Here is a 21,051-nt window from a genome sequence, read left to right on the forward strand (position 1 = left end):
GTCCAAGACCAGAGGGCTTTCCTGGTGAATTCTAAAAACATGTAAGAAGAATCAGTACCAATCCATTTTGAACATTTGCAAACAATAAAAGAGGAGGGAACTCTTCAAACTTACTTTGCAGGGCCAGCATTACCCTGGAACCAAAACTATGCGAGAAAACACTGGTCAGTGTCCCTCATGAACATAGATGCAAAAATCATGAACAAAATATTACCAAGTCAGATTCAGCAATATGTTATAAGAGTATCATACACCATCGAGTTGCATTTATTCCAGAGATGCAAAGATGGTTCCCCATCCACAAATTAGTGTGATACACCTCATTAACAAAATGCAGAGTAAAAATCATAAAATGATCTCAATAGATGCAGAAAAAGCATTTGGCAAAATTCAACATCTTTTCCTGATAGAAACTCAACAAATGGGGTATAGAGGGAATGTACCTTGACATAATAAAATCCACATATTAGAAGCGCACAGCTATCATCATACTCAATGGTGAAAAGCTAAAAGCTTTTCCTTTAAGATCACAAAGGAGGCCCACTCTCACCACTTTTACTCAAAAAAGTATTGGAAATCTTAATCAGAGCAATTATTCAAGAAATGAAATGTCCCCAAATTGGAAAAGAAGTAAAACTGTCACTCTTTGCAAATGACATGATTTATACAAGAAATCCTAAGACTTTACCAAAAAACATGAGAGACTACGGACTCCGGGAAACAAACTGAGGGTTTTAGAGGGGAGGGAGGTGGGGGGATGGGTTAGCCCGGTGATGGGTATTAAGGAGGGCACGTGCTGCATGGAGCACTGGGTGTTATACGCAAACAATGAATCATGGAACACTACATCAAAAACTAATGATGTACTGTATGGTGACTAACATAATAAAAAAAAAAAATGAATTCAGTAAAGTTGCAGAATACAAAACCAATATACAGAAATCTGTTGCATTCCTATACACTAATAAAAAACTATCAGAAATTTTTAAAAAGTTACTTTAAAAATTCTTAAATGCTATACTCATAGAGGATAGGTGGTTTTCAGAGGCAAGGCATGAGAGGCAGGCAAAATGCATGTAGGGAGACAAAGGTAAAAAACTTGTAAAGTTGTAAATAAGTTATAAGGATGTAATGTACAGCGTGGTGACTATAGTTAATAAAATAAATTGTATATTTGAAAGCTGTTAAAGAGTAGATCTTGAAAGTTCTTACTAGAAAAACACATTTTGTAACTGTATGAGAATGGATATTAACTACTATTATGTGATCTTTTCGCAGACTATGCAAACATCAATCACTATGTCATACACAATACATATACAATAAACATTAAAAGCTAATTACGTTCATAACCACTAAAATAAATGCTAAATGGAATTTGTCAGGTGGAAATAAAATGAAACCAGTTAACGTCGTAAAAACAGGAATGTTCGGTGTAAAAACTCTGGTAAATAAGTCGTCAAAGTCAGATTCACTAATATTGTAATGGTGATTCCTAATTCATTTACAACTCTAGTTTAAAACAGTTTTTACTCTAGGTAAAAAAACATATTAAAAATAACTGCAACTACACTAATTTGTTATTGGATACAAAATATTAAAAATTAATTTTAACTTCAGTAACCTAAAGTTTGGGGGGCATGGAATGAAAATGTAAAGTTTAGGTATGCTATCAAAATTAAATTAGGTTGTTATAAATATATCACATTTTATGTAAGCTTCATGGTAACCACAAAGGAAAAACCTGTACTAATTACAGAAAAGATTATGATAAAAGACTCAAAGCATACCACTACAAAAAGTCATCACATCACAAAAGATGACTGCAAGATATAAGAAGCAAGGAACATAGGATCTACAAAACAGTCAGAAGGGAACAAAATGGCAATATTAATTCATTATCTGTCAGTAGTTTCTTTAAATGTAAATGGATTAAATTCTCCATTCAAACCACAGAAACTGCCAAATGGATGAAATATAGTCCAAATAATATGCCACCTAAAAGAAGACTTTAGCCTTAAAAACAGCACAGACTGAGTGATGGGACAGAAAAAGGTTATTTCAATCAAATGATAACAAATAGAAATCAGGAGTAGCTATAGTTACATCAGACAAAATAGATTATAAGCTAAAAATCTCCAAAAGAGACAGAGGTAATTATATAATGATAAAAGGGTCAGTCCATCAAGATACATCAGTTATAAATATTTATGCACCCAACATCAGAGCACCTAAATATATAAAACAAACACTAACAATAACTAAAAGGAGAAATGAACAGCAATACAATGATAGTAGGGGACTTTAATATGTCACTCTTATCAATGGATAGAGCATCCAAACAATCAATAAGGAAACCGTGGGATTTAAATAATGCTATAGACACAATGGACCTAATAGAACAGACATACACAGTACAGTCCCTCCAACAACAGCAAAATATACATTCTTCTCAGGCACACAAAGAAAATTTTCTAGGATACGTAATATAGTAGGACACAAGATAAGTCTTAGCAAATTTAAGATTGAAATCATAGCAAGTATGTTTTCTGACCACAATGATAGGAAACTAGAAATCACTAGGGAAAAAACTGGAGAATTCACAAATAGATAGAAATTCAACAACATACCCTTAAATAACAAATGGATCAAATTAGGAATTAAAAGTGAAATTAAAAAGTATCTTAAAAAAAAAAGTATCTAGAGCCAATTGGAAACACAACATACCAAGACTTATGGGTAGCAGCAAAAGCAGTTCTAAGAAGGAAGATTATAGTGATAAGTACCGAAATCAAGAGAAAGATCTCAAATAAACAACCTAACTTACCAGCACAAGGAACTGGAAAAAACAAAATAAGCCTAAAGTTAGCAGAAGGAAAGAAAGATTAGAACAAAAATAAATGAAATGGAGTATAGGAAGGTAATAGAAAAGATTAACAAAACTCTAGGAGTTGATTCTTTGAAAAGAAGAAATTGACAAACCTTTAGCCTAACCAAGAAATAAGGACTTAAGATTATAAATGGAAGAGGAGACATTACAACTGATACCAGAGAAATGCAAAGGATCATAGGAGACTACTATGTACAACTATATGCCAACAAACTGGACAACCTAGGAGAAATCAGTAAATTGCTAAAAATATATAGCCTACCAAGACTGAATCATTAAGAAATAGAAAATAGGAATAGACCAGTTACTAATAAGACGATGGAATCCATAATCAAAAATCTCACAACAAAGAGAAGCCCAGGGCCAGGTGACTTTACTGGTAAATTATACCACACTTTTTTTTAGATTTTATTTATTTGTCAGAGAGGGCACAAGCAGGGGGAGGGACAGAGGGAGAAACAGGCTCACCACAGAGCAAGGAGCCCTATGCAGCACTTGATCCCAGGATCGTGAGATCATGACCTGAGCCGAAGGCAGACGCCCAACCGATTGAGCCACCCAGGCATCCCTCTACCACACTTTTAAAGAATTAATGCCAATCCTTCTCAAACTCATAAAAAGTAGTGGGGCGACTGGGTGGCTCAGTTGGTTAAGCATCTGCCTTTGGCTCAGGTCATGGTCCCAGGGTCCTGGGATCGAACCCTATGTCAGGCTCCCAGCTCAGCAGGGAACCTGTTTCTCCCTCTCCCCCCTGCTTGTGCAGGCTCTCTCTCTCTCCCTCCCTCTCAAATAAATAAAGTCTTGGGGGGGGGGGGAGGGGGAACTCTTCCAAAAAGTAGAAAAGGAAGAAACACTCCCAAGCTCATTTTCACAAAGCCAGCATTAACCTGATAAGAAAGCCAGATAAGGACACTACAAGAAAAGAAAAACTATAGACCAACATCCCTGATAAAGATGCAAAAATTTTCAAAAAAATATTAAGCCAAATTCCACAGCACATTAAAAGGACCAAACACTATGATCTAGTGGGAGTCATCCCTGGGATGTAAGGATGGTTCAACATATGCAAGTCAATAAATGTGATGCATCACATTAATTGAATGAAAAATACAAATCCTCTGATCATCTAAATAGATGCAGAAAGAGCCTTTGACAAAATTCAGTATCTATTCATGATTTTAAAAAAACAAACCTACCTACCTCAACAAATTAGGGAAAGAAGGAATACCTTGGGGCACCTGGGTGGCTCAACCGTTAAGTGTCTGCCTTTGGCTCAGGTCATGATCCCAGGGTGCTGGGATCAAGCCCCGCATTGGGCTCCCTGCTCTGCGGGGAGCCTGCTTTTCCCTCTCCCACTCCCCCTGCTTGTGTTCCCTCCCTCGCTGTGTCTCTGTCAAATAAATAAAATCTTAGAGAGAGAGAGGGAGAGAGAGAGAGAGAAAGAAAGAAGGAAAGAAGGGAGGAAGGGAGGAATACCTTAACATAATAAAGACATGGGTTTATTTCTGGGCTCTAAATTGTTCCATTGGTCTGTCTATTGTATATTTGAAAGTTACTAAGAAAGTAAATCTTAAGTTTCATCATAAGGAAAAAATTTTAAAACTGTGAAATGATGGATGTTAACTTTATTGTGTTAATCATTTCACAGTGTATGCATTGTGTACCTTAAACTTACAGTGTTATATGTCAATTATATCACTATATCTGGAAAAAATTGGTTAAATGCCAAATTTCAATAGACATCCAAAATTTTCAAAGTATTTTAAAGCTTAGAATTGAAAGTTCATACCGCATTTTGTGTTTCCCTTAACTCAAGTATCTATTTACACAGTATTTTTCCAATGCTTTTATTTTAGAGGTATGAAGTTATTCTATAGCCAGACAGAATTATAGATAAAAATTATATTACAGAGGTCCAACATATTTAATAATTAGAAACATTGTTTTTGTTGCCCTAGCTAGTTGTTTTTATTTTTTCTTATTTTTTTTTTTAAGATTTTATTTATTTATTTGAGAGAGAGAGAATGAGAGAAAGAGCACATGAGAGGGGGGAGGGTCAGAGGGAGAAGCAGACTCCCTGCCAAGCAAGGAGCCCTATGCGGGACTTGATCCAGGGACTCCAGGATCATGACCTGAGCCAAAGGCAGTTGCTTAACCAACTGAGCCGCCCAGGTGCCCCTAGCTAGTTGTTTTTATATGTCCAGCTTTTTGTGGTTTGTAATACTTGACTAATGATTCCCTTATGGTAAGACATTTTGAAATTATAAGAACTGTATTATAAGTTACTGGACAGGGTACCCATTTCAGAGTTGAAAAAATTCATCCACATGAGCAAGACGGTCTAGGGTGGTAGTTAAGAGCAGGGACTCTGAGGCCAGACTGCTGGGGTATAAACCCTGACTCTGCCTCTAACCAGTTGTGTGAATCTTGGGCAAACTATTTTTTGCTTATCTGTGCCCCCATTTCCAGAAACTACCTGGTAAATGGGGATAAATATATAGAATTCACCTCCTCGTGTTGGCAGGATTAAATGAGTTAACATATGTAAAATGCCTGTTCTTTATCGTTTCTACTGTTATAATGTGCATTAATGACATGTGTTGTATATTAGAACTGTTTTGATTGAACCTCAAGTGCTATTCTTAAGAGGAACAACATTTTTGCGGGAGATGGGGGGGGGTTGGATTCATACTAAGGTATTAGAAATTTCTGATGCTTTAAATGCTACTTTTTTTTTTTTTAAGTTTTGAGTAAGAAAAGAAAAAAAGACTAAAGCTTCTTAACTCCCTATCAGATTTAGAGTTCCCACTTCTTACCCATTTCACCCACCAGCCTGTTGATTGACACAATGGATCCCATTAGGTAAGGCTCCCCCTCCTGCTCCCTCCCCTCTACAGTCAGCATTGTCCCACTTGAGTTCTTTGAGATTGTTAAGTCTTCACCCCCACTGTGAACTGTAACGGTAATGTGAATTTTTTTTTCCTCAGATAATACAGCAAACACACCAAGTAGTAGAAACTGAGCAAAACAAAGAAATTGAGAAATGGAAAAGACTCGCACAGTTGAAGAATCGTGAGTTGGACAAGTTCCGCACAGAATTAGACTCCATATTAGATGTTCTTCGAGAGCTGCACCGGCAGGGGGTGGTTGTGCCGGTTGCTTTTGCAGATGAAGTGAATGCGCCACAGTATTACTAGAAACTGGGATTTCCCAGGACCTCACGGAAAGCCCTGAAAATGGAGGGTGTATGGGATTGTGCCACTGTCAGAAGAAGGCTTTTGAAAACAAGTGTTCCAGTGTGTGGCCAGGAAGCAAACAATACAAAAGCAACATTTCAAAATAAATTGCCCTAAACCAGTAAGGAAAAATATTATACTGTATTTTACTGAAAATCATTAAGCAGTCACATGTTAAGTAATTTATGGACAAGTCCCTTCGTGTCCGATGATTAGAACGAGTGAGATTAGTTGGAAAAGGTCTTAACTTCTAGTCTAGATGTGGAAAGAAAAAAATTGCTCATACTCTACCATTTTTGACTAACTGTACCATTTTTGACTAACTGTGTATTCTGAATCCTTGGTGCCAGAAAAACAGCTCCTTTTTCTCATGGAAACATGGAGAAGAACGTGAGCACAGTGGTTTGGACAGACGCAGCAAGTCACCAGAGTAGTAGAGCTTCCACAATAATTGACAAGAATGATAACTTTGTACAGCAGACAGTGAACACTCTGCATTCTCCCAGATTTCTACTTCTACCTCTGGCTGCCTCATGTTTGCACCTGACAGAAGTTCACATGTAACAGGGGAATTCGATTTCTTCATTGTTTTAATCTTTTATGCTCCAGGTCTTAAATACTAGTCCTTTTTTGAAAGTCTTAGATTATAAACAGAATATAACATCTTTATTTAAAAAGTAATGTATGTTCATTAGAAAAAATTAAAAGCATGCATAAAAGTAGCCAGATTGTTTTTTACAATGCCCATTTCCAAAAGCAGATCGTATATAAAATACTGGTAAATTCAAGCTGTAGCCACCTTATTTTCAAGTGTTCCTGCCCTGTGCTGTCCTATAGGAGTAGAATATGAGGCACAGGTTATTTTCAGTTTCCTATTATAGCCGCATTTAAAAAGAAGGAAATGAAATTAATTTGTTAATTTATATTATCTAATATATCTAAAATAGCAGTATAAAACGAGTTTTTACATTTTTTTCCATAGTCTCCAAAATCTGGTGTGTTTTACGTTTACAGCACAACTCCGTTTGGACTAGCCACATTCCAAGTGCTCAATGACCATATGCCACTAAGTGCAATTCTGAAATAATAATAAAGAGTGAAATACTTTGTAAAAGGTGAAATAGATCCTGGTGAAATTATGGGTAGCAAATGTAAAATGTGGAAATTAAGTAATTCAATTAATGTCTTAATGTTCAACATTTTTTATGTCCTTTAAGAGGGTAGAACAAGCATTAATTAAAGGTAGCTATTTTTTATGTGAAAGAATTTTATTTTAAGTTATAACATAAACTATTTTGGTTATTAATTGAGTGTACTTTTGTGTAGTTTTTATCTGCAAACCTATTAATTTATAGCTACACCCCTCCCTCCCTTTTGACTCTGTCCATTAGCCATTCATTCCAAGCACAAACATGGTTGATTCTGAAACATAAGAAGTGCAAACATCAAATATTACTATCAGAAAAAAGTACATCCTATTTTGATGAGGATTCTGTTTCTCTTTTGGAATAAGCTGTGCACATGGCAGGTGTTCAATTCTGTTTTCAGATTAAAGATCCCTAAGTACTATCAGAATTATTAGTTACAACTATAAACCTCAAGAACCATACTCCATTCCTTAGTCATTGTCCAAAAGGTCTAGGATGAGAACATAGAAGATAGACAGCACTTAGGCTATCTTGAATAGGAAGGCACTTTTTTTTTTAAGATTTTATTTATTAGAGAGCGTGCACACGAGCTGGGGGGAGGGGCAGAGGGAGAGAGAGAAGCAGACATCCTGCTGAGCACAGAACCCTGAGATCATGACCTGAGCCGAAGGCAGATGCTTAACCAACTGAGCCACCCAGGCGCCCTTGAATAGGAAGGCTTTTATGAAGAATTAAGCTCCAAAAATTATCAGTCCCTTCCTACCAATTCCATCCCCCTCACAATGTCATAAGGTACCTGCATCCATAGGGCAGAAACTTTATCAGGATATAGGCCTTGCTGCTGAGACCACTGCTTTTGTGCAGAGTTCTGATTCGATTACTTTGAGCCCATAGCATGTTATAACTAGGGTCAACCCACCAACCTTGGGAAATCCAGACTTTAAGTATTAGGGTCCCATTCCATATTACAAATATCCTAAATTTGTGACTAAATGCCAAGAAGTTGAAAACACTTTTCTACCTATACTACTAAGGACTCTAATTAGGTCAGATCCACAGGTACATGATGTAACAGAGTTAATCTCAGAATAAGATAGATACTTTATAGTTACATAGCTATTCATGCTATCCTGCTTTGAGTAACTCCTTAGCAATGAAAGGTGAGAAGAGTGAAGTCTGAAAATTTTCCAAACCTCCCAAGTGACTCTAATTCTATTTTGGTATTCGAACCCATGAATTAGAGCCTTCCTTTCCAGTTTCTGTAGAAAAGTCTAAAATGAAAAGCACATGGATTCTTTCTCAGCACCTGTCCAGCCCTAATTAGTCTATTTATGCCCCTAAAGTCTAAACCATAGTAGGTCCATTTGTCTCCAGGTTTGCTGAAAGCTTCAATCACAACACATAAATAATACACATAGGAGGAAACATTTTTCCCACCCACACTTGCTTTGTAGAATTGTTATGAGGAATGTTTGAAGGGCAGTGTCAGTTCTCTAGGAGGGGAAGGGAAGCACTGAGTTTCATCAGAACAAAATGAATCATTAGTAATTGAGGAACAAGAGAAATGGACTAGACTTTGGGGAGAAGCAGACAAAAAAAAAAAAAAAAAAAGGTAATTGTACCAGGTAAACAGCCCTGGAGCACAAAAGTGAAGAGGCGAGAACACAGCAGGAGTCTGACCCAGTGGAGCAACTCCCATTAAACCTTCCCTGCACTTGAACCCTTAATGGTGGCCTGCCAGTGGTCCCCACCTCAGGGTACTGATATGACAATTAGAAAATCTTGATGCAGGGGACAGAGGATAGTAGACTGCACATGGTCTGTGTTTAAGTCCTTGGAGAAAGGTCTGGAAAGGATTTTGGAGAAGACTTTGTGAGGTAGGCAAAAGTGAAGTCACGAGGGAAAGAATATTTGTAAAAGGGTTAAATTGAGCCTGCTTATTGGAAAAGACTGAGTAGAAAGAAGCATATTTGGGGGGGTGGTTTTAAGTCACCCCAGCTCCTGCCAGTAAGTGTAAATAATCACACATTTGCATGTCCATGTCTTACCTGTTAAGCTCACTATCAGGGCCACATGCAAGGAGCCCCAGTAAGAGCCAGCAGGTGCTCATTCCCCAGCTTGGGATCAGAGCCTTCACAGCAGCAGAATCCCTTATACATAGTATCAATACATTAATTGCCTTCTTTTGTCCCTTGACCTTCACCTTCAAATACAACCGTCTCTTCCCTCCAAGACCCAGAGACTAGATCTACACTCTACCACTCCCGACAGGATAACGCAGGGCCTGCGCCTCTACCTTTTCTCTCTTGAGTGCCGGCCCCTATTCCCAGTTCCTGCCGGAATTACCCACTGTTCTCAAAGAAGTCAACATGCCTGAAACCAGCTCATTTTTCTTCCTGAAACCTGCTGCCCGTTCCCCTGCGTTTCCACATTCATCCAGAAAGTTCTAAACTTTGACGCATTCTCAACTGTCGTCAATTTGGGATGCGTTAACAAATTACCATAGATTGGGTGGTTTAAACAACAAACATTCATTTCTCACAGTTCTGGAGGCTGGGAAGTCCAAGATCAAGGTGGGTGCTGACGGTTTGCTTCCTGGCCTGAAGAGGTCTGCTTATATCCTCACACAGTAGAAAACAGAGGAGCAAGCTCTCCTGGGACTTTTATAAGGGCTCTAATCTCATTCATGATGGCGCCGCCCTTACCACCTGATCTAATCCCAATTACCTCTGAAAGGCCCCACCTCCTAGTACCATCACACTGAGGGGTTGGGTTTCAGCATACGCATTTTGAGGGGACAAACATTTAATCCACATCGACGAACTCTCCTCAGCATGTGGTCATCAATCCTGTAGCCAATCTCTTCAAAAATAATATTTGTATCTACCTGTCCCTTTTCCATTCCCATATCCACCACCACTGAAGCCCGGTCACCATTTTACTCCTTACTTTTCTCATAGAGTTAAGTTTAATTGATGCCTCTCCCCCAATGCTCTCCTCACTCCAAATAGCCTGCAAAACAACATTGCTAGGTAGTTCTTCCTAAAGCTCTGCTTGATGCATACCAGCTTCCCACTTCTCCCAGCTGTTTTTTAGGTGTAAATGTTAGAATCCTTACCCTAAGCCGTCAAGGCACTATTCAGTCTGACCTGGCCTTCCTCTTCACACTCCATTCCAGACCTCTACTCTCTTACACAAATACTCCCTATGCCAGTTTCCTATTTCTGCTGGAACAAATTACCACAAATTCAATGGCTTAAAACAGCACAGATTGATCATCTTAACCATTCTGTAGATCAGAGCTCCAACACAGTTCTCACTGGGCTAAAATCAAGGTATCAGCAGGGCAGCATTCCTTCTGGAGACTGGGAGAAAATGTTTCTTTGCTTTTTCCAGCCTTTCCTTCTCCTTTTCCACCTCTATTCCTAAGCTTTGACCCCTCCCTTCATCCTCATAGCGACCTTCCATCTCTCTGAGCATTCTTCCGTGCCTCTGACTCAAAACAGCTGGGAGACGTTCTCCGCTTTTTAAGGGCCCATATGATTAGATTGGTCCCACCTGGACAATCCAAGATGCTCTTCCCATCTCTCCATTTCCAGATCCTTAACAACAAAAGTCCCTTTGGCATGTACAGGACATTTTCACAGGTTACCCTGGGGGGAGGTTAGCAGAGAGCATGATTCTGCCTACCACACTCCTCTCATTCAAACCCATCTCCTAATCTAACCATGCCATCTATGCTAATACCTTGGCTTATGTTCTCCTTTCCATTTGACCATCTCGCCCCCCACCATGTCCTTTGTTCACCACACCAGGTTTTCATGATCACATTCTTCTCTAAACCAAACATACAGTCTGCATCCAATGCCTGATTATATTTCTCATTGTATACACACATACGCTCACATCCCCACCTCCCCTGTTCATCTCTTTATTTTCCTAGGATCTCTTGGAGGAATCAGTTCCATGATGATGATAATGGCAGCAATGACACAGGCTTCTCAGGGACTTTGATAGAGAAGGAACCATTGCAGAGCTGCTACACAAATAGGCTTAGAAGTAAACAGCTGCTCTAGTGTTTACAGAATCTAGTAGTTAATTTTTTTTAATTTTATATCACTGTATTTCAGAATTTAATGTGAATTTTCTTTAACCACAAAGACTCTACTTGAGGAGAAAAACCAAAGGGGATTTCTATCTTCTAACAAATTATCTACTAGCCTTTTAAACACATGATGCTTTAAGCAACGTTAGTGCTGTGCCATGAATAAACAGGATTTACCAGGTGTAGTGAATATGGAAAGACAAAGGGAAAAACCAAAAAGCCGTTCATAAGTGTGAATTTGAACCTCAGATTGTTCACAGGAGAAACCATTATCCAAGATGAGTATCACATCGACATAATGCCTGAGTGTGATGAGAAAGCTGATTTCCCTACTCATAGAATTATGCTGCTAATTTCTTAGGTGCTAAAGCAGTTTCCTCGTATTTGTTCCTAATAAGTATGGAACAGTTTAGACTCTACAAAATCAGACTAAATATATCCCCATACTGCCAGATCACTGGGCTAAATTTCCCCCATAAGAAGGATATGATTATACTCCCAGAAAAATTCTTCCTGCGAATAATAGGCTTTTCGAGAGTAAGTTTCCCGCAGTGGAGGGCTAGAGTAGAGCCAGAGGGAACCAGTGGAAATACAATAGGCCCAAGGAGCCAAAGATATCATTGATGTCTTTAAAGATATGACATTCTCCCAGAAGTTCACTGATGAGGGAGCATGTGAACAATAGATTAAGACACAGCTGCATAACTATCACCACAAGTCAACTAGAATATGTTTTGATATTTGGACAATAGCCCATTGGTACTAGCAATAGGAATAATGAAGCCTGAGAGAACTTGGAGATATGATAAAATAAACCATTCTAAATCTGTTGGACTCCTTAACAATATGCAGGAGATGAGCTAGATGTCTTCTGCAGATGTCTCTTAATGCAGGGCTCACGCCTGCAAAGTCTAAAGCTAGCTTTTTCAGCAGGGAGAGGGTACAAATCAAGATTCCTGACCTGGTGAAGTTTACTATATGGCAGGAGAGATCAGACAAGTATATGTAGCCAAATAGGAATAAATGCGATAAAAGTGTTATGAAGTGTGAGTGGAGCATGGAAGAAAAAGAAATTCCTTTCACCTGGGATCTGGAAAGCCTTTTTGGAAAATGTGGCTTTGGGGATGGATCTTAAGGAATGGGTAAAATTTTGGCAGAACAGGACATGAGAAAGGAAATTCCAAAAACTGATTCCAAAATTCACATAGAAATGCAAAGGACCCCAAATAGCTACAACAACTTCAAGCAAGAAGAACAAAGTTGGAGGACTTACAATATCTGATTTCAACACTAATTATAAAGCTACAGTAATCAAGAAGTATGATTTGGCATAAAATAGGCAAATGGAACGACAGAATAGAACATCCAGAAATAAGCCAACACATGTACATGGACAACTGGTTTTCAAACAAGGCACAAAGGCAACTCAGTAAGGTTCTTTTCAACAAATAATGCTGAAACGATTAGATATCTTAATATAAAAAGTAAAAATAAAAGTAAACTTTGATCCATACCTCACAACATACATAAAGATTAACTCAAAATGGATCATAGACCTTAATATAAAACCTAAAACTATAAAACTTATAGGAAATAAAATAAGATTAAATATTTATGACCTTAAGTTTGGTGAAGACTTCTTTGACACAACACCAAAACTATGACCTATATTAAAAAGAATTGATAAATTGGACTGTATCATAATAAGGGACTTCTGCTCCTCTAAGACACTATTAAGCAAATGAAAAAGACAAGCTATAGGCTGAGAGAAACTATTTGTAGATCATATATCTGATAAAGGATTTATACCCGTAATAAAGAACTCTCAAAAGTCAATAATAAAACAAACACCCCGAATAAGACAATGAGCCAAAGACATGGAAAGACACTTTACCAAAGATGGAAGTTTTCAGATGACACAAATAAGCAGGAAACTTAAAGCCAGAATGGTAAGCTTGTGAGCTAATGCCATAGCACCCCAGGGGACAGGGTTTTAATCTACATCATGAAGTGGGGTTACAAATCCATTCAGAAAAAAAGGGTTCATACCAGATGTAGAGACCCCCCCCTGCTTTACGGAGACCCTTAGCAAAAGGGAGACAAGGAACTCCAGACACTGACAGAGGAAAGGGATGAGGAAACTGGGCCTACCAGGGTCTCTAAGAAAAACAAAGGCTCCCTGAAAACATCTAAACCCCAAGCTCATGCTTCATGTGGAGGTGGGATCCAAATTCATACTCCATTTAAGAGGCAAAAAATCCCCAAGCAAAAATTCAAAAATAACATAATTCCAGATTGATCAAATCACTTGGGGCTTAAGGATAAGCAACACAAACACAGACTTGTTCTCTGGGGAAATTTTTATACAACCAGGGTGCGTGGGACAATCATAGGAAAAAAACAAGAGTCACTGAAAGGATGCTTGTTCAACTACACACACACACACACACACACACACACACACACACGCACACACACACACACACGCACACACACACAAAAAAAACTAAGAAGAGCTGGAAACAATTGGCTGTAAGAAGTAGCAAACCCAAAAAACCCCCAGGATGATTAGTAGTCCAGAGCCTAAAATTATGAAACAATCTAAAAGAGAGCATAAAATGAGTATGGCTAAATAATTTTTTAAAAAATATAAATAAAAAATAGAGAGAGATAGATGTAAATCATAGCAAATGTAATGAAAAAAATCAGGACCTCATGAGAAAAGAACAGATCAATTTTTTTGAAAGAGCCAAACAGGGGCGCCTGGGTGACTCAGTCATTAAGAGTCTGCCTTCGGCTCAGGTCATGATCCCAGGGTCCTGGGATCGAGCCCCACATCGGGCTCCCTGCTCGGCGGGAAGCCTTTTTCTCCCGCTCCCACTCCCCTTGCTTGTGTTCCCTCTCTCGCTATGTTTCTCTCTGTCAAATAAATAAATAAAATCTTTTAAAAAAGGAGCCAAACAGAACTTATGGAAACAAAATATATATAACAATTGATACATAAATTCAATTCAGTGAGTGGTTAAACAACAGACTTTAACTTTCAGTATCAAGTATGTTCATTAAAATTCAGGAGTAATCTCTAAAATACTTTAAATAAATATGCAAATGAATGAATGAATGAATACATAAATAAAAGACTTGTTTAAAAAGAGAGTAAAAACAACTACACTGGAATTAAAATTTAAATGAGAGAGAAAGAATAAAAGCAAATGAGCCACAGTGGAGTATGCAGAATAGGCCAATCACTATTTTAAGTGCTTTACATGTTTTATCACTTAACGCTTACAAAGTTTTAGGTGGATGTTATCCCTTTTTGTATATGAGGAAACAGTCTCAAAGGGGTTAGGTACCCTGGTTACGACTCTACAGTTAGCAAGCATGGAACCAGTCCAAATAGACTATTTCTAGACCCCATGCTCTTGACCACAGCTGCATGAGATAAAGCAAGAAAGGAGAAAAGCAGAGCAAAGCAAATAGAAATCACAAAATGAGATGCTAGAAATAAAACATCATCAGTAATCACAATACGTTTAGATGGAAAAACCACGCAAGTTAAAAGATAAATTTACAGATTTCATTCGTTTGCCTAAAACCAGATTGAAAGTTAAAAAGAATGCATAGAGGTCAAAAGTTAGAGACAAAAAAAAATCAGATAAATAGTAACCAACAGAAAGGGGACCATTCAAGCCTTCCACAGGTTCTCAATTTCTTGGAACCCAGTTTGGTCCTCTGCTTGGCAGCTCTGCATCTGAACAATATACCAGATCTCCCAGAGCCGAAGTTCTTCCGCCTGTAAAACAGATCTAAGGAACAGTCCCTCTGTTCCCCCAGCCAATTTTTATGGACTGCCTATTGTGTTTCAGGCACTGGTTTAGCCCTTGCAGAGCTTACGTTGTAGCAGGAAGAGCACAAAGGAAACCACGGACATAATAATCATGTAAATTGTATAGTATGTAGGTGATAAGTACTGTAGAGAAAGAAAAAGAGTATGATCAGGGAGATGGGGGTGCTGGACAGGAATACGGGGAATGCAGTGCCCAGTCTGGAAGGATGACCAGCATCAGCCTCATTCAGAACGTGGAGGAGGGGGTTATTACTTTGCTAGGGCTCCAACAAAGTACTACAACCGGGTGACCTCAACACCAGAGATTTGTAGTCTCTCAGTCCTGAGGCTGGAAGTCTGAGATCAGGTGTCAGCGGGCTTGCTTCCTTCTGAAGGCTGGGAGTGGGTGTCTGTTCCAGGCCTCTCTCCTTGGCTTGTATTCTCCTGATTTCTCTTCACGTCGTCTTCCTCTTATGCATGTCTGTGTCCAACTGTTCTCTTTTTATAAGGACACAAGTCATATTGGCTGGGGGCCCACCCTCATGACCTCATCTTAATGAATTACATCTGCAACAACCCTGTTTCCAAATAAGGTCACATTCTCAGGTTTGGGGGGTTAGGACTTCAACATGTGAATTTGGCGGGTTAGGAGGGGGTACAATTTGACCCATAACAGGGGGCATTGGAGGAAAAACTTTCAAGAGATGAGGGAGTGGGCCAAGTGGATATCTAGAAGGAAAATGTTCCGGATAGAGAGACAGCCCCCCTCGTTACAGATGAATGTCTGACATTTTCAAGGGATAGCAGGGAGGCCAGTGTGGCTGGAGCAGGATGAGCAAGGGAAGAACAGTGGATGAGATGAGATTGGCTGGGGGACAGGGGAGGAACGCTTTGAGGTCACTGTAAGGACTCTAGCTTCTTTGCTGAGTGAAACTGGAAGCCATTGCAGGATTTTGAGCAGAGAAGTAACCTGACTTAACTTATATTTAAAAAGATCATTTAAGTCTCTGTGTTGAGAGTTTTCATAGGAGGGTTACAAAAATTAAGTTACCATAGAGGCTGCTTAGAGCCCAAAGATGTCATCCATTACTGTTTATAAGGGTGCTGGTAGCATCCCACCCAGATTTCTTTACTAGCCCGTGCATCATTCCCAGCTGCTGGGGGTGTTGGCCCACTCATGCTCCCTTCTCTAGAGAATTGCCCTTGGTCAAAGCAAAAGCCACCTGCCCCTGACCAGCTTGGAGTTACAAAAGGTCATGTCCCTGCCTCAAGAGGGAATGATTCTATGGTGCAATTTGTGCCTCCTGTCTGATGGAATGAATACATGTGACATGCTGAGGAGGCTCACAATGTTCTTGAGAATATTACACCTGCTGAAACATTGTCAACTCTTGGGCTTTAAGGCACAGAGAGAAGACAAGATGAAAGAAGGCTGTCAGACCCCTGAAAGTCTACATGCAGGAAACAGGTGGATAAACTACTCGGTTATAAATACATTCAAGAAAAAGAAGGATAATTGCAAGGGCAGAGCTGCAGGCCCAGAGGGCGAAGCCATGAGCCACAGAGGATTATTTCCAGGACTTGCAACCGAATGGAGTTAGCCCAATTGAATTTCAAAATTGCTTAGGATTGATGACTCCTCGTTTTCCTTCCAGTTTCTCCCTTTTGAACAGTAATGTCTATAACTGGTATGCTGTGCTTGTCCCACCATTGCATTTGGGGAACAAATTACTTGTTCTCTAGTTTTACAGGTCCACAGAGAGAGAAATTTTCCCCAAGATTGATTGTACCCAGGGTCTCACCCATACCTGACTTAGATAATTAAGATGATGAGATTGGGGGACACCTGGGTGGTACAGTCGGTTAAGTGTCCGCCTCTTGGTTTCAGCTCGGGTCATGATCTCAGGGTCAGGAGATTGAACCCTGCACTGGGCTCCGTGGGCACTCAGCACAGAATCTCCTTGAGATTCTCTTTCCCTCTCCCTCTGTTCCTTCCATTTGTGCTCTCTCTCTCTCTTAAATAAATAAAAATACACCTTTAAAAAAAAAAGATGATGAGATTGGGACTTTTGAGTTAATAAAATTTAGACTATATATTGGACTTTGAGTTGATGCTGTAATAATTGAAACTTGGGAGGCATTGGGATGAAGTGAATGTATTTTGCATGTGAGATGCACATGAATCTTTGGGGCCAAATGCAAGACTGTAGTAGGCTAATGGTCCCCCAAATATGTCCATGTCCTAGTCCTTGAACTTGTAAATATACTACCTTATGTGACAAAAGGGATTTTGCAGATATGATTAAGAATCTCAGGATGGGAGGTAATCATGGGTAATCCAATGCAATCATAAGGATCATTATAGGAGAGAGGCAGGATGGTCAGAGACAGGGATATAAAGTAGAAGCAGAGGATACAGTGCTGCAAGGCCATAAGCCAAAGTGTGAGCAGCCTCTGAAAGCTAGAAAAGGCGAGGAAGTGAGTTTTTCCCTAAAGCCTTCAGGTAGAACACAGCCTTGAAGACACCCTGATTTTAGCCCACTGACACTGATTTTGGACTTCTGTGCTCTAGAACTATAAGGAAATATAAGCTGGGGTTGCTTTAAGCCACTAAGTTTGTGGTACTAAGTAGCACACTAAGTTGTGGTACTAAGTAGCACACTAAGTTGTGGTACTAAGTAGCAATAGGAAATAAATTCAGGAACCAACGAGAACATGAAGCCCATGCTGCCTGCTGTGCTGTCGTGAAGTGCTTTGTCTCTGAGCTGGGAATCTCATGTCTTTTGTCAGCATCCACAAAACCAGGCCAGGCTAACTCAATAGCTTGCAGGAGGGGTACAATTTTTGACCCTTCATAGTTCTTGACATTCAGTTAATAAAAATGATGGTATGGTCATGGGTATTTTTCCAACTTCTAGGAATATTCTTCAGCCATCTGCCTAATAAATTTACTTCTAAATAAGATAGCACTTAAATAGCTTTGAAGCTTAAGAAATAAGAAATAGCCCATGGTTTATATTTGGTTGTTTAAATTATGAATAATAATATTCATATTAGTAAAAGTGAATAGAATCAGCATTCTTTAATGCTAATAGAAAGTATCTATTTGTGAGAATGTGTTAATTACAAGAAATATTCCATGCTTTGTTCTACTGTTTAGAGTCTTAAAGAATAATATTTTCCTCAAAAAATATTATGGGAAAGGGATTTCTTTTGGCAGAATAACTCCTAAATGAAATCTGGTACATGACTCAGACCACTGGGCTCCTAGAAATGATAGAAATTAGGAAGCAGTATAAACATGGAATAATTTTTAAAGGAAATAAAAATTTGGATGTGTGAAAACAAAGAACCAGAGACAATTCCTGTGCAATCAAACGCATTTATTTTTTAGCTTAAGCAAGACAGGTGGTGAACAAATTCATAATGAAAATGCCCCCCAGAGATTAGCAGCTGGCTGCGCATGCAACCGTGTATGCAAAACCAAGTTTTTCCTAATACCAGTGTGCAGACTGGATTCCTTCATGAAATTAGCTCTGTGTTGCACAGCCCACCCTGCATATCTGTTGGTGGGGAATTCACGACCCATTCACCATCTCAGCTCAAAGCCCACACAAAAGCCACATGACCATCACCTACACATCTGCCAAGTAAATAGCATGGCAAATAGCACTTTTCTTGTCCAGTAGCCAACAACACAGAACTGTGACCAGACATACATACACCAACACAGAGACACAAAATGCACCTGCCCTCACTCAGCTGACAACTTTCCCTATATTTCTGGGAACAGAATGTCATGCAACATACCACGGATTGGTTCTCATCCTAGGAGGGGGGTGGGGGGCAAGGCTGTCTCTAGGTTTTAGCGTGGGTGGCTTGAGGTTCTCAGAAGAGCTATTTCAGTACAACCAACAGAAATGTTGGCCACAGTGATTGTGAGATGAGTCTTCTGACATCCCCATAGATGTTTGGCCCCCTGACAAAAGCTGGGCTCAGTTAAGGGTTGAGTGGAAGGTACAGACACGGGGGATCCCACAAGAGATAGGAGGCAGTGCCCTAGTTTATACTGCTTTATGTACATCCCAGCCTCTTCTGGATGCAAAGTCTCAAATTCACAAAATATTAGAGCTGGGACGAATCGTGTACTCCAGACTCCTCACGTTACAGTTAACCATGTGGCAGCCCAGAGAGGCAAAGCAACTTGCTAAAGGTAAAGCATGGTAGTGGCAGGCCCAGACTGGAACGCAGTATGCTAATCCCCACTCAAGAACATTGACACTGAGTATGTGGCCAAATTCTTCAACAACAAGGAGGAGGAGACTGTGTAAATACTTTATTCCCCAAGAAACCTGAACTTCTTGTGTTGAATGGCATAGAAACTCAGATTATTCAGCTCTTTTCTGAGGGGGCTCTCTTCTCTCTTTCTTTCTGTCTCTGTCTCTGTCTGTCTCTCATAACCCTCCCATCCATCCACACAAACAATTTTGGTGAATGGAGATTTCTTGCTTTACATAGACAGACCCAACATCTTCAGGAAGACACTTTACAGAGTAGTTTCTCAATCCAGGTCTTTGTGTGAGGTCTGGGAAACTGGCTTATTTTCTAGAACAATAGGTGGTTCTGAAATCAGAAGATCATCCTCCCCAAAGGAGGAGTTCTGGTCTGTGTTCACAAAGTTGGGGATGTCAAACTTCATGAGCCTGTTCAGCTCCTCCTCTGGCCTCCCATTGCTTCTAATGGCTTCCTGGAGTTGAACACTGCTGTCAAGGGCTGTGGTCTGGTGACAAGCTTTAGCCCTATCCAAGTGTTCCACTTCATTGATGTAGCAATGGAAGAGAGACCTGGATTCCTCATTGCCCTGTCGAGAAAACACCTTATCTGGCTCCAGTGGTCTTCCAAAGTCTGACACAAAGCTATTCATTCTGAATCTCTTCTCTGAAGATTCTGCATTGCTGTAAAGAGAAGGAAAAGAAAACACTGCTGACACACCAGCTCATTCACCTGCAGAAATCATGGTTTTGGGGGGCGCCTGGGTGGCTCAGTCGGTTAAGTGTCAGACTCTTGGTTTCAGCTCTGGTCATGATCCCAGGGTCCTGAGGTTGAGCCCTGCATTGGGCTCCATACTCAGTGTGGAGTCTGCTTGAAATTCTCTCTCTCCCTCTCACCCTCTCCCCCCTGCACACATGCTCTCTCTTTCTCTCTCTCAAATGAATAAATAATCTCCTAGAAAGTTTCCTTCCATTCAATTTCTACCCCCTTTAGGTAACACTACCTTGATTTTGATTTCTATTGATAAGCTTTGCCTATTCTTGAACTTCCAGTCAATTTCCACCTCCTATAGGTAATGTTTTGATTTTTATCACCACAGGCTAGTTTAGCCTCTTTTTGAAATTCATACAAATTCATACAATATATAGCCTATTGTGCCTGGATTCTTTTGCTCAGTATAATGTTTTTTTGAGACCCATCCATGTTGTTGCATATAACAATAGTTTGTCCTTCTTGCTTTCATCATATAAGTACACTACAATTGTTTATTCATTCTCCTCTTAAAGAGCATTTGGGTTGTTGACAGTTTGGCACTGTTGTGATTAGAGCCACTAAGAACATTCTGGGTTAAGTTTCTTTGTAGATATACGTTTTTATTGCTCTTCACTAAATACATAAGAGTAGAATTACTGGGTCACATAGTAGATCTGTGCTTGACTTTATATGAAACTGAAATTTTCCAAAATGGTCATGCCATTTTACACCCTCACCACAAAGTACTAGAGTTCCAGTTACTCCACATCCTTGTCACCATTTGGTGTTGTCAGTCATTTCAATGTTAGTCATGCTACTGG

At 39.5% G+C, this 21,051-nt stretch overlaps 2 protein-coding genes across 3 annotated transcripts in view; one reads left to right on the forward strand and one right to left on the reverse strand.

Moving 5' to 3' along the window:
• The window catches only part of CEP162 (centrosomal protein 162), a 100,230-nt gene extending 92,863 nt beyond the window's left edge, over nucleotides 1-7,367 (forward strand). The window contains exon 27 of the mRNA XM_032409340.1: nucleotides 5,878-7,367. Coding sequence (XP_032265231.1) covers nucleotides 5,878-6,087 — 210 coding nt within the window. The 3' untranslated portion in view covers nucleotides 6,088-7,367. The remainder of the gene's footprint in view (nucleotides 1-5,877) is intronic.
• Nucleotides 7,368-18,598: 11,231 nt separating this feature from the next.
• Nucleotides 18,599-21,051, reverse strand: part of MRAP2 (melanocortin 2 receptor accessory protein 2) — an 85,130-nt gene continuing 82,677 nt past the window's right edge. For both annotated transcript variants that reach the window (XM_032409342.1, XM_032409341.1), the window contains exon 4: nucleotides 18,599-20,160. In XM_032409342.1, coding sequence (XP_032265233.1) covers nucleotides 19,767-20,160 — 394 coding nt within the window. In that variant the 3' untranslated portion in view covers nucleotides 18,599-19,766. The remainder of the gene's footprint in view (nucleotides 20,161-21,051) is intronic.

This window comes from Phoca vitulina, unplaced genomic scaffold, assembly GCF_004348235.1.
Source record: "Phoca vitulina isolate PV1807 unplaced genomic scaffold, GSC_HSeal_1.0 scaffold11, whole genome shotgun sequence".
In the NCBI taxonomy this organism is placed as follows: domain Eukaryota; kingdom Metazoa; phylum Chordata; class Mammalia; order Carnivora; family Phocidae; genus Phoca; species Phoca vitulina.